At 42.0% G+C, this 13,044-nt stretch overlaps 4 protein-coding genes across 4 annotated transcripts; all 4 read left to right on the forward strand.

The window, feature by feature from the left end:
• Positions 1–3,827: 3,827 nt before the first annotated feature.
• On the forward strand, positions 3,828–5,015 carry CABS01_10402 (uncharacterized protein; the record flags this gene model as incomplete). Its single annotated transcript, XM_060543758.1, has 1 exon — positions 3,828–5,015. The coding sequence occupies one exon, from the start codon at positions 3,828–3,830 to the stop codon at positions 5,013–5,015; it is 1,188 nt and encodes a 395-aa protein (XP_060399440.1).
• Positions 5,016–6,554: 1,539 nt separating this feature from the next.
• On the forward strand, positions 6,555–8,384 carry CABS01_10403 (cytochrome P450; the record flags this gene model as incomplete). The annotated part of the gene is made up of 2 exons (XM_060543759.1): positions 6,555–7,613; positions 7,683–8,384. The coding sequence occupies 2 exons, from the start codon at positions 6,555–6,557 to the stop codon at positions 8,382–8,384; spliced, it is 1,761 nt and encodes a 586-aa protein (XP_060399441.1).
• Positions 8,385–9,344: 960 nt separating this feature from the next.
• On the forward strand, positions 9,345–9,787 carry CABS01_10404 (F-box domain-containing protein; the record flags this gene model as incomplete). Its single annotated transcript, XM_060543760.1, has 2 exons — positions 9,345–9,563; positions 9,764–9,787. 2 exons carry the CDS (start codon positions 9,345–9,347, stop codon positions 9,785–9,787), a joined length of 243 nt encoding a protein of 80 aa, XP_060399442.1.
• Positions 9,788–10,707: 920 nt separating this feature from the next.
• CABS01_10405 (uncharacterized protein) lies at positions 10,708–11,082 on the forward strand (the record flags this gene model as incomplete). Its single annotated transcript, XM_060543761.1, has 1 exon — positions 10,708–11,082. The coding sequence occupies one exon, from the start codon at positions 10,708–10,710 to the stop codon at positions 11,080–11,082; it is 375 nt and encodes a 124-aa protein (XP_060399443.1).
• Between the last annotated feature and the right edge of the window lie 1,962 nt (positions 11,083–13,044).

Here is a 13,044-nt window from a genome sequence, read left to right on the forward strand (position 1 = left end):
TAAAGCTATAATATAAGTATAAATATATTATAAAACTAAAACTTATAAAGTCCTTTATAAAAGCTCTACTTTTTAAAAAGTTCTTTTATAATACGAACTATATATTAGTTACTAAGTTATCGGCGTCCTATTACCGGCCGTATCCCGAATTTATTATACTATATTAATTAATTAGTACCCCCTTTTTTTAATATTAATAAAACTAACGAAATTACGTACTACTACTTCTAACTCTTTATAATTATTATAATTATTATTAAAATTAATTAAATTATATATTAATCGATTTATTATATTATAATTAATTAATTAGTAATAAGTCGTACGATTTTTAATATATAGTAGCTATTTCGAATTACTTCGTAATTATAGACCCTAATTAATACTAGCCTCGTATTATTAACTAACTTTAAGAATCGTAATAACCTCCTTACCTTTTTAAAAATAATTTGAAAAAAAAAGACTTTTATTAATAACGATTTAATATTATAAAAAGTTATAAAGCTAAAAAAGTTATAAATCCGTTTAAAGGGGGTCTTTACTTAAGAAATCTATAATAAAAATAATTAAAATAAAGTCTTTTAGTTTTATTATTATTATAATAAAATAGGTATTATTACTTATTTTAAAATAGTAATTATAAGCTTAGTAACGACTTATTTAAAATTAAAATATTAAGTAATAAATCTAAGCTTTAATAAGTTATTATATTTATTAAAATCCTTAGAATACGACTTTATATTAAAAAAATAAAAACTTATTTTTAATATTATTATAAAGGGCTAAGTAATAAGAATTAAGGAATTAATAATTGGGTATATTATTAATAATAATAACTTATTTATAACTTTTTAAGATTTTTACTTCCGGGCCCTCTTTTATTAATTAAATTATAATATTATTAATAAACTCTTATTATTATATAGAAGTATAAAAAAAGAGCTAAGTAAGATCTTTATTAAGAAAAAAATATAATTAGGGTAAAGATCCGGAGGTTAATAATAAAAATCTACTTATTATTTAATTTATAAACCTTATTAATATAGAATATTATTATTACTATCTTTATTTACTTTCTAAACTATACTAAGTAATAAATATAATACCTTATTACTTTATAATAATAATATAATACTTATAATAGGGCTAATATTACTTAAATTATAAAGTCTATAATAAATAATTAAAAATTAAGTAATTAAGTCGGGGTAATTATTTATAATAATACTTTAAATAATAATACTTACTTAGGTTACTTATATTTTATATTATCTTATACTTATACTTAAAAAAATATTTTTAATTAGAGGATTAAGTACTACGGTTATATCCTTAACCTCGTTAATAAGGCCTTTTTATTTAATAATAATAAAAAAGTATTTAAATAAGAATTAAATATATTAATTAATACTAAATAACTTTAAAAAGATCTTAACCTCTAGTATATAAGGGGCCCTATTAATAAGTTTCGGAACGTTATTAAATTTATTTACTCATTATTTTAATAATATAAAGCCTTTTTTAAAATTAATAATAAGATTAACGAGAACGATATATTTACTCTTTTTAAGGAGTTATTATAAGAGCTTATACTAATACTTAATAATAATATAAAGTAGAATTCAATATATTTTATAATATAGCGCTCTTTAAAAAAAAAATAGATTTATACTTTCTTAGTAACTAGTCGAGCTTATAGGGATTTAAAGTAATAGATCCTTATTAAGGACGTTTTTAATAATAATAATTAGTAGTTATTAACTAAGCTAAAAGCGGTACTTAACCTACTTTATTTTTAAATAATAAGATATTAGAGCTAGGGTAAAAGAGATAGTTATAGCTATTTATAAAAAATAATAATAAATCTTAAGTATTTTATTAACTATTTTAAAAAATAAAAGAGGTTATATAATAAACTTTTTAAAAAAGAAATAGATTTTATAGCTTCTTAAATCGTAATATTATAATTATAATTAATATAAGTAATACTACTTCGTTAATAATTAGCTCGTTATTAATTTATATTTTAACCTTTTTTTTAACCTCTAACTTTAAGTAATATCCCTCGTTATATTTAGTTTAACTATATACTTAGGGAGTAAGTAGAGCTATTTTTTAGTAATAATTTTAACTCGTAAGGATATTTTTAATTATTAATTATTAATACTTAGTAAGTCCTTAATAAATATTATACTAAGTTAAGTAACTCTTTACTCTATACTATAGTAATTATTTTTAATTTTAAATAAGGATTAAAATAACTAAAAAAGAAGTAAGATATACCTAAATAGAGCTACTAATTATTTAATATAAAAAAAGGGCTTTATAATTATTAATAAAAATAATATATAAACGAGATAGTAAGTCCTCTTTTTCTTTATTATCTAAGTTCTCCTCTTTTATTATAATAGTTATAAACTATTTTTATTACTTTTATAATTTTAAAAAGTATTATAAAAAACTTATAATATTAATAATAGTTAATATTTTAAATAATAGAAGTAGTAATTAACTACGTGCCTAAGCTTAATTAATATTATTTATAAATTATCCCTTAGCCGGTCCTTAACTTAATTTAATAATAGATTACTTATTAACTAACCTATTTAATATTAAGTAAGCTTATACTTAATATTTTTATAATCTTTATAATAATAATAAATTATAAGAGGGTATTTAGCCTTATAAAGTTAATTTTAACTTTATAATAATAATTAATAAGATCCTTTATACTAAAAGAGGTCTAATATTTTAAAAACTAGCTTTATAATAGTATTATAAAAATAAGGAGTTAATTTTTTACTTAAAAGAGCTAATCGAGGTTAAGTCTATAAATTAGTACTATAAGGACTTTTATAATAGCTTTATTTAATTCCTAATTAAGAAATTAATTAAATTAATTAATTATTTATTAAATAAGTTAAATAATTAAATATAGCGCGAGAAATTAATTAAATAATTAAATATAAACCTTATATTTAATTTATTTATTTGGGTATAAGCGCTGCGTATAAGGTTAAGGTAATGAGCCTGCATTGTTACGTTAGGTATTCATAAGACAAAATATCAAGGTATTTATATATCGATGTTGGCCTCTTGAAGTGAAACATAGTCAGAAAATCTGCCCCGCGATTAGATATGGGTATTGAACTCGGTGACTAGCACTTTGAATCCTTCGCTGCGATAAGGCCTCAAACGAAAGCTTCGTTGAATTATTATCAAAGACGTAAGTAGATTATTTACGTCTTCTCCAGGTACAGTTGAATGATTACTTGCTGGAATAGGTCGATTCAAAACATCGCAAAATATTACATAGACTGCTCGAAGCTTCTTTTGCTGCCTTGTCAACCTGAACTCGAGCGGACTAGTGAAAAGGTCGTCGCATTAGAAAGATACGTTGCATACTCATTGATTAAATGTACATACGTCGGTCTGACTTTGGTTTCCCCATTAGAAGCATCATATCGGAAAATTTCAGCAATAATTTGTAGGTTGGAGGTAGTGGCCTGTAATTTCCGTTGCCAACATCGTTACCAGTCATCCGTCTCCGGGATTGGGTGTTGGCAAGGATGACTTGTTTACCATCGATTGAGTTCCAAAGGGGGTTAAAATGATTGACGTCAAGATCCGACGTGGATCGACAGTAGCACGGGGAACCTTACCTCACGTAGGGGCACAGTCGGAATCCGAAGTGTGTCGCCGCCGACTGCGTGAATGCGGGGTCAACCGTCCGAAGCGTTAGCTCCGATCCGGGGGACATCTACCTAACAACACAGAAGCATCACAAACAACGCATTTTCACATACACTACTTTTCACCGTGGAACCATGGAGTCGAAAGAATTCATGCATTTTGAGGGCTTCCCCACCGAAGTGCTCCTTCAAATACTAACGCAAATCGACGACGTTCACTGTCTTTGGAACCTCCTTATCTCCTCGCCGATCGCAAGCCGGGTCTTCAACCAATACAGTGACGACATCTTTTGGCCCGCAGTTACAGAGACCAATATTCCGTCACAGACACAGAAAGTCATACGATGTATTATCTCAATACGCTCAGGCGCGTATAAGAACACACCTCATCTCACGCTTGCCGCTAGAATCAGTGATCGCGAAGCTGGCATCGTGCTTGGCCAGAGCTCGGATTCAGATTATGTTCTGCCGACCATGGATACAACGAAGAAGCCCGATCTTCCCGTCATGCGGTCGGTACTTGCTACGGCCAGTCGATTACACTCCTTGAGCCGACTTTGCATCAGGCACTATCAGGACAGTCTGATAGCTGCGAAAAGGGAAGGCCGACTGGACGCTCCGGAAATTTCAGCTCACGATAAGCTCTCATGGTGCGAAGAACAGCGGATGATTCGAGCTTTCTGGAGAGTTCAAGTTGTACTCGAAATGAACTTGGCGGCGCGCAGATCTCAGCTCTTCGGGACAAAAGTGGAGGGGAAAGTGCCAAAGGACTTGCAAACAGAGGTTCTTGATATTCAGTCTTTCTACGACAGCACTAGTACCAACTTTAAGGCCGCTTATCACGAGGTGATGACAGCAGTTGACTATCTCAAGAGCCTTTCTACCTCCAAGACTGATAGTGCTACCGCACTCGTGGACCGGATGCCATCACCCGAAAGCTCTATCGAGGATATCTCACCTTCGTCCCGAGGAATGCCTGCCACTCCGGATGCTCGTAGGTCCGCTTTGGTGTTGCCTGCCGACAGTCTATGGATCGTGGATAGCATGGGGAGGAACGCGCATTCGCCCATGAAGTTTGCTGGTTTCGAGCCGTATAGGAGAATGGGCTTCGCAATTTGGGACAGAAACAGACTTGCGAGATTGGGATTGGCTAGTCCGCCAGGTCATGGCCGTGTCACAGGATTGGGGTCGTACTTCTCGTCGTGGGTGAAGCTGCTAGAATCTCAGGACATGGCTCGAGCGGAAGACAAAATGAGAGAGGCGGAGTGTCGAGGCGGGCGGTTGGATCCTTTACAACCCATGATCCAGGATAATGCATCCTAGGGGAGAATGAGGAAAGGGAGAAAGCCAAGCTTTCATCCACAATCTTTATTCAATCGTTTGGTTCTTCAGTTAGATACATATTGTAGTGTACTTTCCTTGTACAATTCTTCCGTATTTGTTACCTGGGCTTATAGACTGTTTAGAATGAACCTTCTCTCTTGCAGCGTTCCTTGTGAGCCCCAACACGGCGTGTTTGCTGGCGACGTAAGCCGAAGCGCCGTGGCCAGGGAAACTTCTCAAATCGGGAACACTCGTGGCATTGAAGATGAACCGCCATCACTGATGTGCTTCAGATCTTCTCGCAAGAAAAACACTGTTCCCGAAAGATTGATTCCCAGCAAGAACTCCCCCGGTTGGTCAGACTGGGCCTCAAATGGGACCTGGCTTGATGCTCCACTTCCGTCAATATTGGGCAGCGGTACGATCTAGGCGCCCAAATATTTTCTTAGTATCTTGGAACCAGTCCCGGACCTTCTCGGGCTTACTGATGTCAACTACTGCTGCTTTAACGCGTATACCAGGGATGGGTGTCTTTAGCTTGTCGGCAACGGCTTCCAGGGCTTCTAACTGGGCGTCAGATATCGCCCATGATGCTCCTCTGCTGGCGAGGTAAACAGCCGTAACTGGGTCTTTTACACCAGCCGTACCTGTGATTGCGATGGTCTTGTTATTAGATGACATTCTGACCGAAAATATGGGCCCCGTACAAGTGGTTTGTGAAGAGCAAGGTAATCTCAATTCAGATGAATGCTGCCCAGGTTCTCGTCAGATGAATAGAACTCCTTTCCCGGATGGATAATACCTTTCATTTATACGAAGATTAATGGTCTAACTATGACCTTCAGGAACTGCAGGCAACATCAGCTCTTCATCAATGAGGCAAGCAACGCATACTCGTCTTCATAGTCTCTTAAGGTGTGGGGGCCACAAGCTTGGTCCATCATGTCTGCAGAATGCCATTACAACGGAGCTCGACTGGAAATTTGTGAGCAACCGCATATTGGCAACAATTTTTCTTCCCAACAGAGTGGCGGTAGCGATTCCTAGCTGATTTGGCCCGTACTGCCGCCGGCTACGGGCCGCCGTCGGACGCACTCGTCAGTCCGCGTCCGCTTCTTTTCCAGAGACGATATTTCCTGATCCGGCAGTCTAAGCGCGGAGTAAACCCACAACCCACCGGACCGTGGAGACGACAGCGGGGACTTGGGGGCGGCACTCAAGGGCCTTGACCTATCCAGTCCCAGGTAAATCGAACGTATAATCTCTATTTCCCCCCTGTGCAACTGAAGTATCATCGTCGAGTGGTTGTCGTAGGGTCCGCAAACAACGTCATATTCTTGGCTTAAGAGAGTGCGGTCTCCGCGGCCCATAGCTCCGCAACGTTGTCCATGGTACCCTGTGTCGGCACTCCGCGGACGCGGTCTCATGTGCCGATCGCCCTTGTTGATATAAAGTCGCCAGTCTGCAGAAACTTCGAATGAACATGTTTTTTGGCTCTCATGGTCTAGTCTTAGCCTAATATTCATTGCATCTTTGAAAATGTCAAATTTTACAACAACAACTTCGCCCGTGGACCACATTCCGTCCTTTAGCATACTGGCTACGGCTGGCTCCACATTGCTCGTCGGCTTGCTTTATGCTCTTTATAACTACCTACTTCCCAAGCCGATCCCAGGAATCCCATACAACACAGAGGTCGTCAAGTCCCTTCTCGGAGACATCCCCAGGCTCCAGAAAGAATCACCCGAAACCCCTTTCAGATGGATGATTGAACAAGCGCGTCGACATGACAGCCCCTTGTCTCAGTTCTTCCTCCAGCCCTTCCACAAGCCGACGGTGTTCATCGCCGACTTCCGCGAGGGGCAGGATATCCTCATGCGTCGCAAAGAATTCGATCGTTCCGACTTCACCATCAGCCTATTGGGCGGAGAGGCCCCTAGCTTCCACATCAACTTGAAGACAGGGCCGGAATGGAAAGCCCACCGACGCTTGCTCCAGGACCTTATGACCCCAAACTTTCTCAACAATGTCGCGGCCCCGAACATATACAAGAGCGCTAGAAATCTTCTGGACCTGTGGAAGATGAAGACGGCTGCCACTGATAAGCCTTTCAGCGCCGAGCAAGACATCTTCTACACAGCTCTGGATGCAGTCTTCGACTTTGGATTCGGTTCCAGCGTGGAACATCGAGCACTGATCCCACAGATTAGGATGCTTCAGAGTGGCAGCGAGAAGAAGGCTGGTATTGATGAGTCGAACACAAAGGCGGCCAGCTTTCCTATCGCACCCATCCATCCAACTTTGGAGACGGCTATAAAGACGGCTGACAACGTCACCGGAGTTGCTGCTACAGGATTTCCCGACATCGCATGGTGGCTGATTGGCCTCAAGCCCAGCGTCAAAAGCATGAGAACTTTCAGAAAAGCATTCTTCAAAGAGCAAGTTCAGAAAGCGGTCAAAAGATATGAAGGCCAGGCTCAGGACAATGACGACAGCTATGTCAAGTCTGCAATTGATCTGATGATCCATAGAGAAACTGTTTTTGCGGGCAAAGAGAACCGCAAGCCGATATATTGGTCTGATGCAATGAATGACGAGGTGAGTACTTTTTCTGGCTCTTCTCAAAGAAGTGTTGTTTGCAGAACTGACTGACGACTTTTGATGCAGTTGCTTGGTTTCGTCGTAGCAGGACATGATACCACAAGTACAACCCTTTGCTGGGGAGTGAAGTTTCTGAGCGATAATCCTGCTTGTCAGCAACAGCTTCGCGAGAGCCTTCGGGCTGCTCACCCAAACGCCATTAGCGATGACCGCCTCCCGTCCCACGAGGAGATAACAGGAGCTAGCATACCTTACTTGGATGCCGTTGTCGAAGAAATGCTCCGACTTTCGCACACCGCTATCGGTCAGGAGAGACAAGCCAAGGAGGACACAATCATCCTGGGTCACCATATTCCCAAAGGCACCTCCGTCTTCATTCCCAACCGTGGTCCCAGTTTCACAGAACCAGGTTTCGAAGTCGACGAGAAACTGCGCAGCGCTTCGTCTCGAATGGCAGCAGAGGAGCGCGGCTTGCGGGTGTGGGGCTCTGACGGCATGGACGATTTCCGCCCTGAGCGCTGGCTCACAAAGAACGAGAACGGTGAGGTCGTCTTCGACGCGTTGGCTGGGCCGACTTTGCCGTTTGGTCTTGGTCTTCGAGGCTGTTTCGGTCGCAAGTTGGCATACCTGGAACTTAGGCTTTTGGTGACTCTGCTAGTGTGGTCGTTTGATTTCCGGACTTGCGATGAGTGTCTATCCGACTATGATGACATTGAAACATTGACGCGAAAGCCGAAGCAGTGCTTTGTGGATTTGGAGATTCTGTAGTTAGCCATAGGGAGAAGCGAGAGCGTTGCATTGGCATCAGGGTTGGCATAGATGCGCAGGATTTGTACTTTTTCGAGTCGAATTGGAAGTCGCAGCTCAATATCACCTACTACAAAGCAGTCGTATTAAAGCACACAGTTTCTTGCAGTATAAGGGAAATGAGTCAGGTGAGCATGCAGTGCGAACTCCTATGAAAACCGCCGCTTTTCGCTCTGGAGTCTAGATAATCGCAGCAAAGACGCGTGTGTCCATGAATTGATCCTCCTCGACATGATGCATAATGCATGCCTGTGGATCAAGCCGTTGAGAATCCGTTCGTTGTGTCTCTTTTGCATTCAGGAACTAGATCGCCTAGGTAGTTGACATGGGAAGCCTGAGCCGCCCATGTTTTCAGTAAGAATAACACTCTTAAAAGCAGTATCTGAACGCCCCTCAGATGCTGACCTTAACAAGAAGCAGCTGTCTCACCGTACGAAATTGTTAGTACATGAGTCCGAGCGGACAAAAGCAGCGATAAAGCTAACCTGTTAGGACTGCGATGAGGCGCAACGAGGCGCACCGCGGCAACCTAGGGAATGCTACAGTGTTGAAATCAGCCACGTTAAGCGCCCTGTATTTGGCAAAGTGGTTCCTGAAACCAGCCACAGTCGGTATCTGCCTAGCTGACAGTGCAACGTATTCCTGGTGACGGACGGACTGAAACTTCGTGTCTGACACGCTAGGAACATGCCACGCCTCAAAGTCCCCATAAACACTCACTCGGAGGCAGCAGGATTTCTGTTGCTATATAGGTTGCCTTCTAATCCTCCTCCCCAAAAATCATCATTTGACGCACAGCCTTCCTATCTTTTGAACGTAAGAAATACGCGAAACAAATACAACGAAGAACTCTGGTGACTCCTCCCACATACGTATCTGCCAACGTCGAATTCGCAGCTAGCCTATCGCAATCCCGCGACAATGGAACCCATCCGCGCCCGTAGACGACCCACTCCGGCGCCGGCAGCAGAAAGGCCGCTCCGGTCTGCCGACAAGGAGGCCTCCGACCGCACCCAGTTCGCCGGTTTCACAGATCTGCCCGCAGAAATCCACCTTCTCATTTCCAAGCAACTCATCTACCCCGACGCCCTCTCACTGAAACACACCAGCAGCTACTTCTACTACCTCGTTGACACGGGCGTACGACTCAAGGTTGAGTGGCTGATGGAGCGCCGCATGCTTCATCTTGAGTGTCCAAACGATAAACGGTGTGACCTTGGCAGCGACCTACGCTTCTGTAGAGGCAGTGTCCCGTATGTTGTTCCAGAATTCTATCCTGACATTACTTCTTTGCCTTTCATCGTCTCGTACCTGCTACTTCTATCTAACCTTTGGACCAGGCTTCTGATGCAAAGGCGACGTGAACACATGGAGTGCGAGTCAAGGCCGGGACTTGGCTGCCTAGTTTATGGCACTTCCGTGTGCTCTCATCGACGAAAGATTGGCGCGAGGTGTTCACGCTGGTTGAGGCGACGGCTGACCGTAGAGTTATGGTGGGTGTTGATTGCCCTGATACCGATTGCTTTCTGTTGGCTTTGGATGGCAGAGTTCGCCACGTGGGCCGCGAGTGCATACAGAGTCTCTTCTTCTTTCACAGACTCAATGACGCGATGACATACTGGCTGAGGACAAAGAACGTGTCTGGTTCGGTTCTATTCCAAGTACATTCCCACTTATATAGCTTGTCAATAATGTCTAATACCTACGAGAAGGCCTGTCCCCTACGTTGGAACCGCCTGAATGAATGTGCGTGCTATCATTAGGGATACCCAAACTCTACCGAAAAGGGTTCGGGAATGCCATTACATGTTGGTGACAGGCCGACGGCAATTTTACTCTTGTTTGATATCAGAGACATTTGAGACTCATAGACGACTTCAAACAAAAACATAACACGCCCATCTCAGTTGAGAGGTAGATGATATGCGTGTATGAAGGCATTATGCTTTGAAGGCTCACATAAGAAAGAATTCTCTCTGGAGAATGCTTTCAGCCTGACAAAGAGTTCTCGGGCCAGTCTCTTTGAGGTGGAAATTTTAACATCAGGTCGGCGGCATACGATTTAGCTTTTGGTATTGTTTTCAAAATGATTAATGGCTTGGCATGAGGTTTTCTGTGGATCAATACGCCCAGCTATGCCCAGAGTACTAAGTCCGGGAATCTGACGTGTGATCCATGCTTTGCCTTCGTAGGCGTCACTCTCACCAAAGACTTGATACTCGAGGAGGGTCTCAAGCAAAACATGTCCATATAGCATTCAAACGAGCGCACCATTCGAAGCGGAATGCCAAAAGTTGCCAACTTCATATTCAAGAACGCCTTCCCAGGCCTTGAAGAGCTGTCTTCACGCTCTCCCAACGTTTACAATCACCAGTGCATGCTAACCGAGATCCAAACCATCTTTGTCGACGAGAGCAACACTCGGCTCACAGTCTGCGACAGTGAAGGCCACGAGATATGCAGTTTATCAGGGGCTCAGTTAAAAACAACATTGACAACTCCCTCAGGTCCGGCCATACCATCGCCATCTTGTATCTTTTCTGCAGTCATACCAAGCACCCTTTTGTTGATCAAATTGGTATATTTTGTGTGGCTTTCAATCCGGAAAAGTAAAACGGAAGACTGGTCGCCAAAACCAGAAGGCTACTTGTCTTATTGAAAAAACTTCTTTTCACTAACACTATGATTCTGTTGGTCCCTCCAATCAGTCTTTCTCAGCTCATCTACCTGAACTAAGATCTCTGTAGACACGCTGGCCGGTGCAAGACCTTCTACACTTGCAGGAAGAATACCCAAGACTACCGACACCAACACTAAGTGCAACTGATGTCATTTACCCGTCTACTGTCATAAGTTATGCTGAAAATCTTTACAATTGACGAATCTAAGCACTGTGGAGAGATCCCCAGACTGACTAGTTGGTGTGCAGATCTGCGCGAAAGCAGGGCTCAAAATGGGCCAACACGGAGCTTGTTATTTGTTGCAGGATATGCCATGATCTCGATAGAACAGATAAAAGATCAAATTCCGGGATTGAGTCAGAGGATTGAGGCATAGTCATAGCGTGAGGAGCTCGTACCAGCTATCGACCATGTTTCGCTATCAAAGTACGATTGCTCGCGAACGAATCAGTGACAGGTATCGATAGATTGCAATCTTAAGCCTTTACGATGGTCCTGGAAGTTTCGAACTTCACATGTATGTTTGTGGAATCTGTCTCTGGCGACGCGTGCATGAGGCGACTAGACTTTGGCATCTTGCCTTGTTGGCCAGAGCCCAATCAGACGACGTTGTTTGCTTGCCCTTCCGAGATAAGTATATGAACCGTTGGCCCTGCCTTCAATTCTTGCTCTGAATTCGGTACGATATCTCTCCGATAAAACACGGGTAGTCCCATGTTCATCCTCTTGTTATCGAAGCGTAGTGCCAGATGTTCCATGTCGACTTTCGTGACACACTGGCCTCAAGCAAACCTCCCCCGCTGCTGTGCGCCGACCTGCACCTCACAACCCCCACATACGTATCTCTTAAGTTAGGTACATAGAATTGGATGTTGCAATTGCCAGCAGAGGCAGGCGAGAATCTCATATGTATCATCTATAGAAATGTGTAGTGACGATGAATTCCAGTCCAAAAGTGAAGTGCGGGAGGAACCTTCGATCCACTCAAGACAGCGGACAAGTAAGGCAAGATCACTAAGGACATCCTAGATTGAGTGGATTCAGGTGTCTATTTCGAGGAGTCAAAGAAAGTCAATAGAACTATAGACACCTATACGCTCTTCAGCACCACCCAAGCCGATGACTACGGCATCTTATTGCAGGGCATTTGATCTAAGACTGGCGATGAACCTTGATCCGTCGCCAGGTAAAAGTTGTAACACGGCATGGCCGCAAGCGGGGGATCTACGAATGGCAAGGCGAGAATAAGCTCATGAGAAACGTGGAAACTAGTACGAATTTGAAAAGGCCGACTTCAGAGGAAAGAGATGCTATATTAGGCCGACTGGTTTACTTTCCGTCACCGGGCAGGTGTGACAGAACCACAAGGTCAATATTGGGTTTACGTAGGTTTTCTTAGTTCCCGACGGGATGATCAATTGGCCGATCTCTTCGTGGACAATCCGCAAAATTGGACTGAGCTCTACCGCCCCCAAGAGTGGCTCATTCATTGAATAGCATGCGATCCAGCTAACGCGTCTCTGGCTAAAATATTAACGAGTCTCAAGACCAGCCTGTATTTTAGTGAAGACATTTCGAAAGTGGTATATCCAATTCAGGCGAAAGTCGGCGTCTGCCGTCTACCGAAACGGTTCAGGTTTGATAAACAGAGAAGCTAATCTATGTGCACCTTGTATCACCCTCCAGCAGAGACAACCATCTAATCAAGCCGATTCACCTGTCATACATCAAGGGTCTCCCATCCTTATAGCCTTTCAAGCTCCAGAACCTCCTCGTTATTTCCAAATTTCGACTAGCTCTCCCCAAACCTAGCGGTCCGTTGCCAAGTGAATTAAGCTCGGGCGAAACCGAGTTGAGGTGACACTGATGTGCGTTTCCCTTCATCGGGATCAGCGTCCAAGCTTGATCCCCTCCAACAGGACCCATCTTGAAACACGCAT

This window comes from Colletotrichum abscissum, assembly GCF_030869225.1.
Source record: "Colletotrichum abscissum strain IMI 504890 chromosome Unknown Scaffold_26.1, whole genome shotgun sequence".
Lineage (NCBI taxonomy): Eukaryota > Fungi > Ascomycota > Sordariomycetes > Glomerellales > Glomerellaceae > Colletotrichum > Colletotrichum abscissum.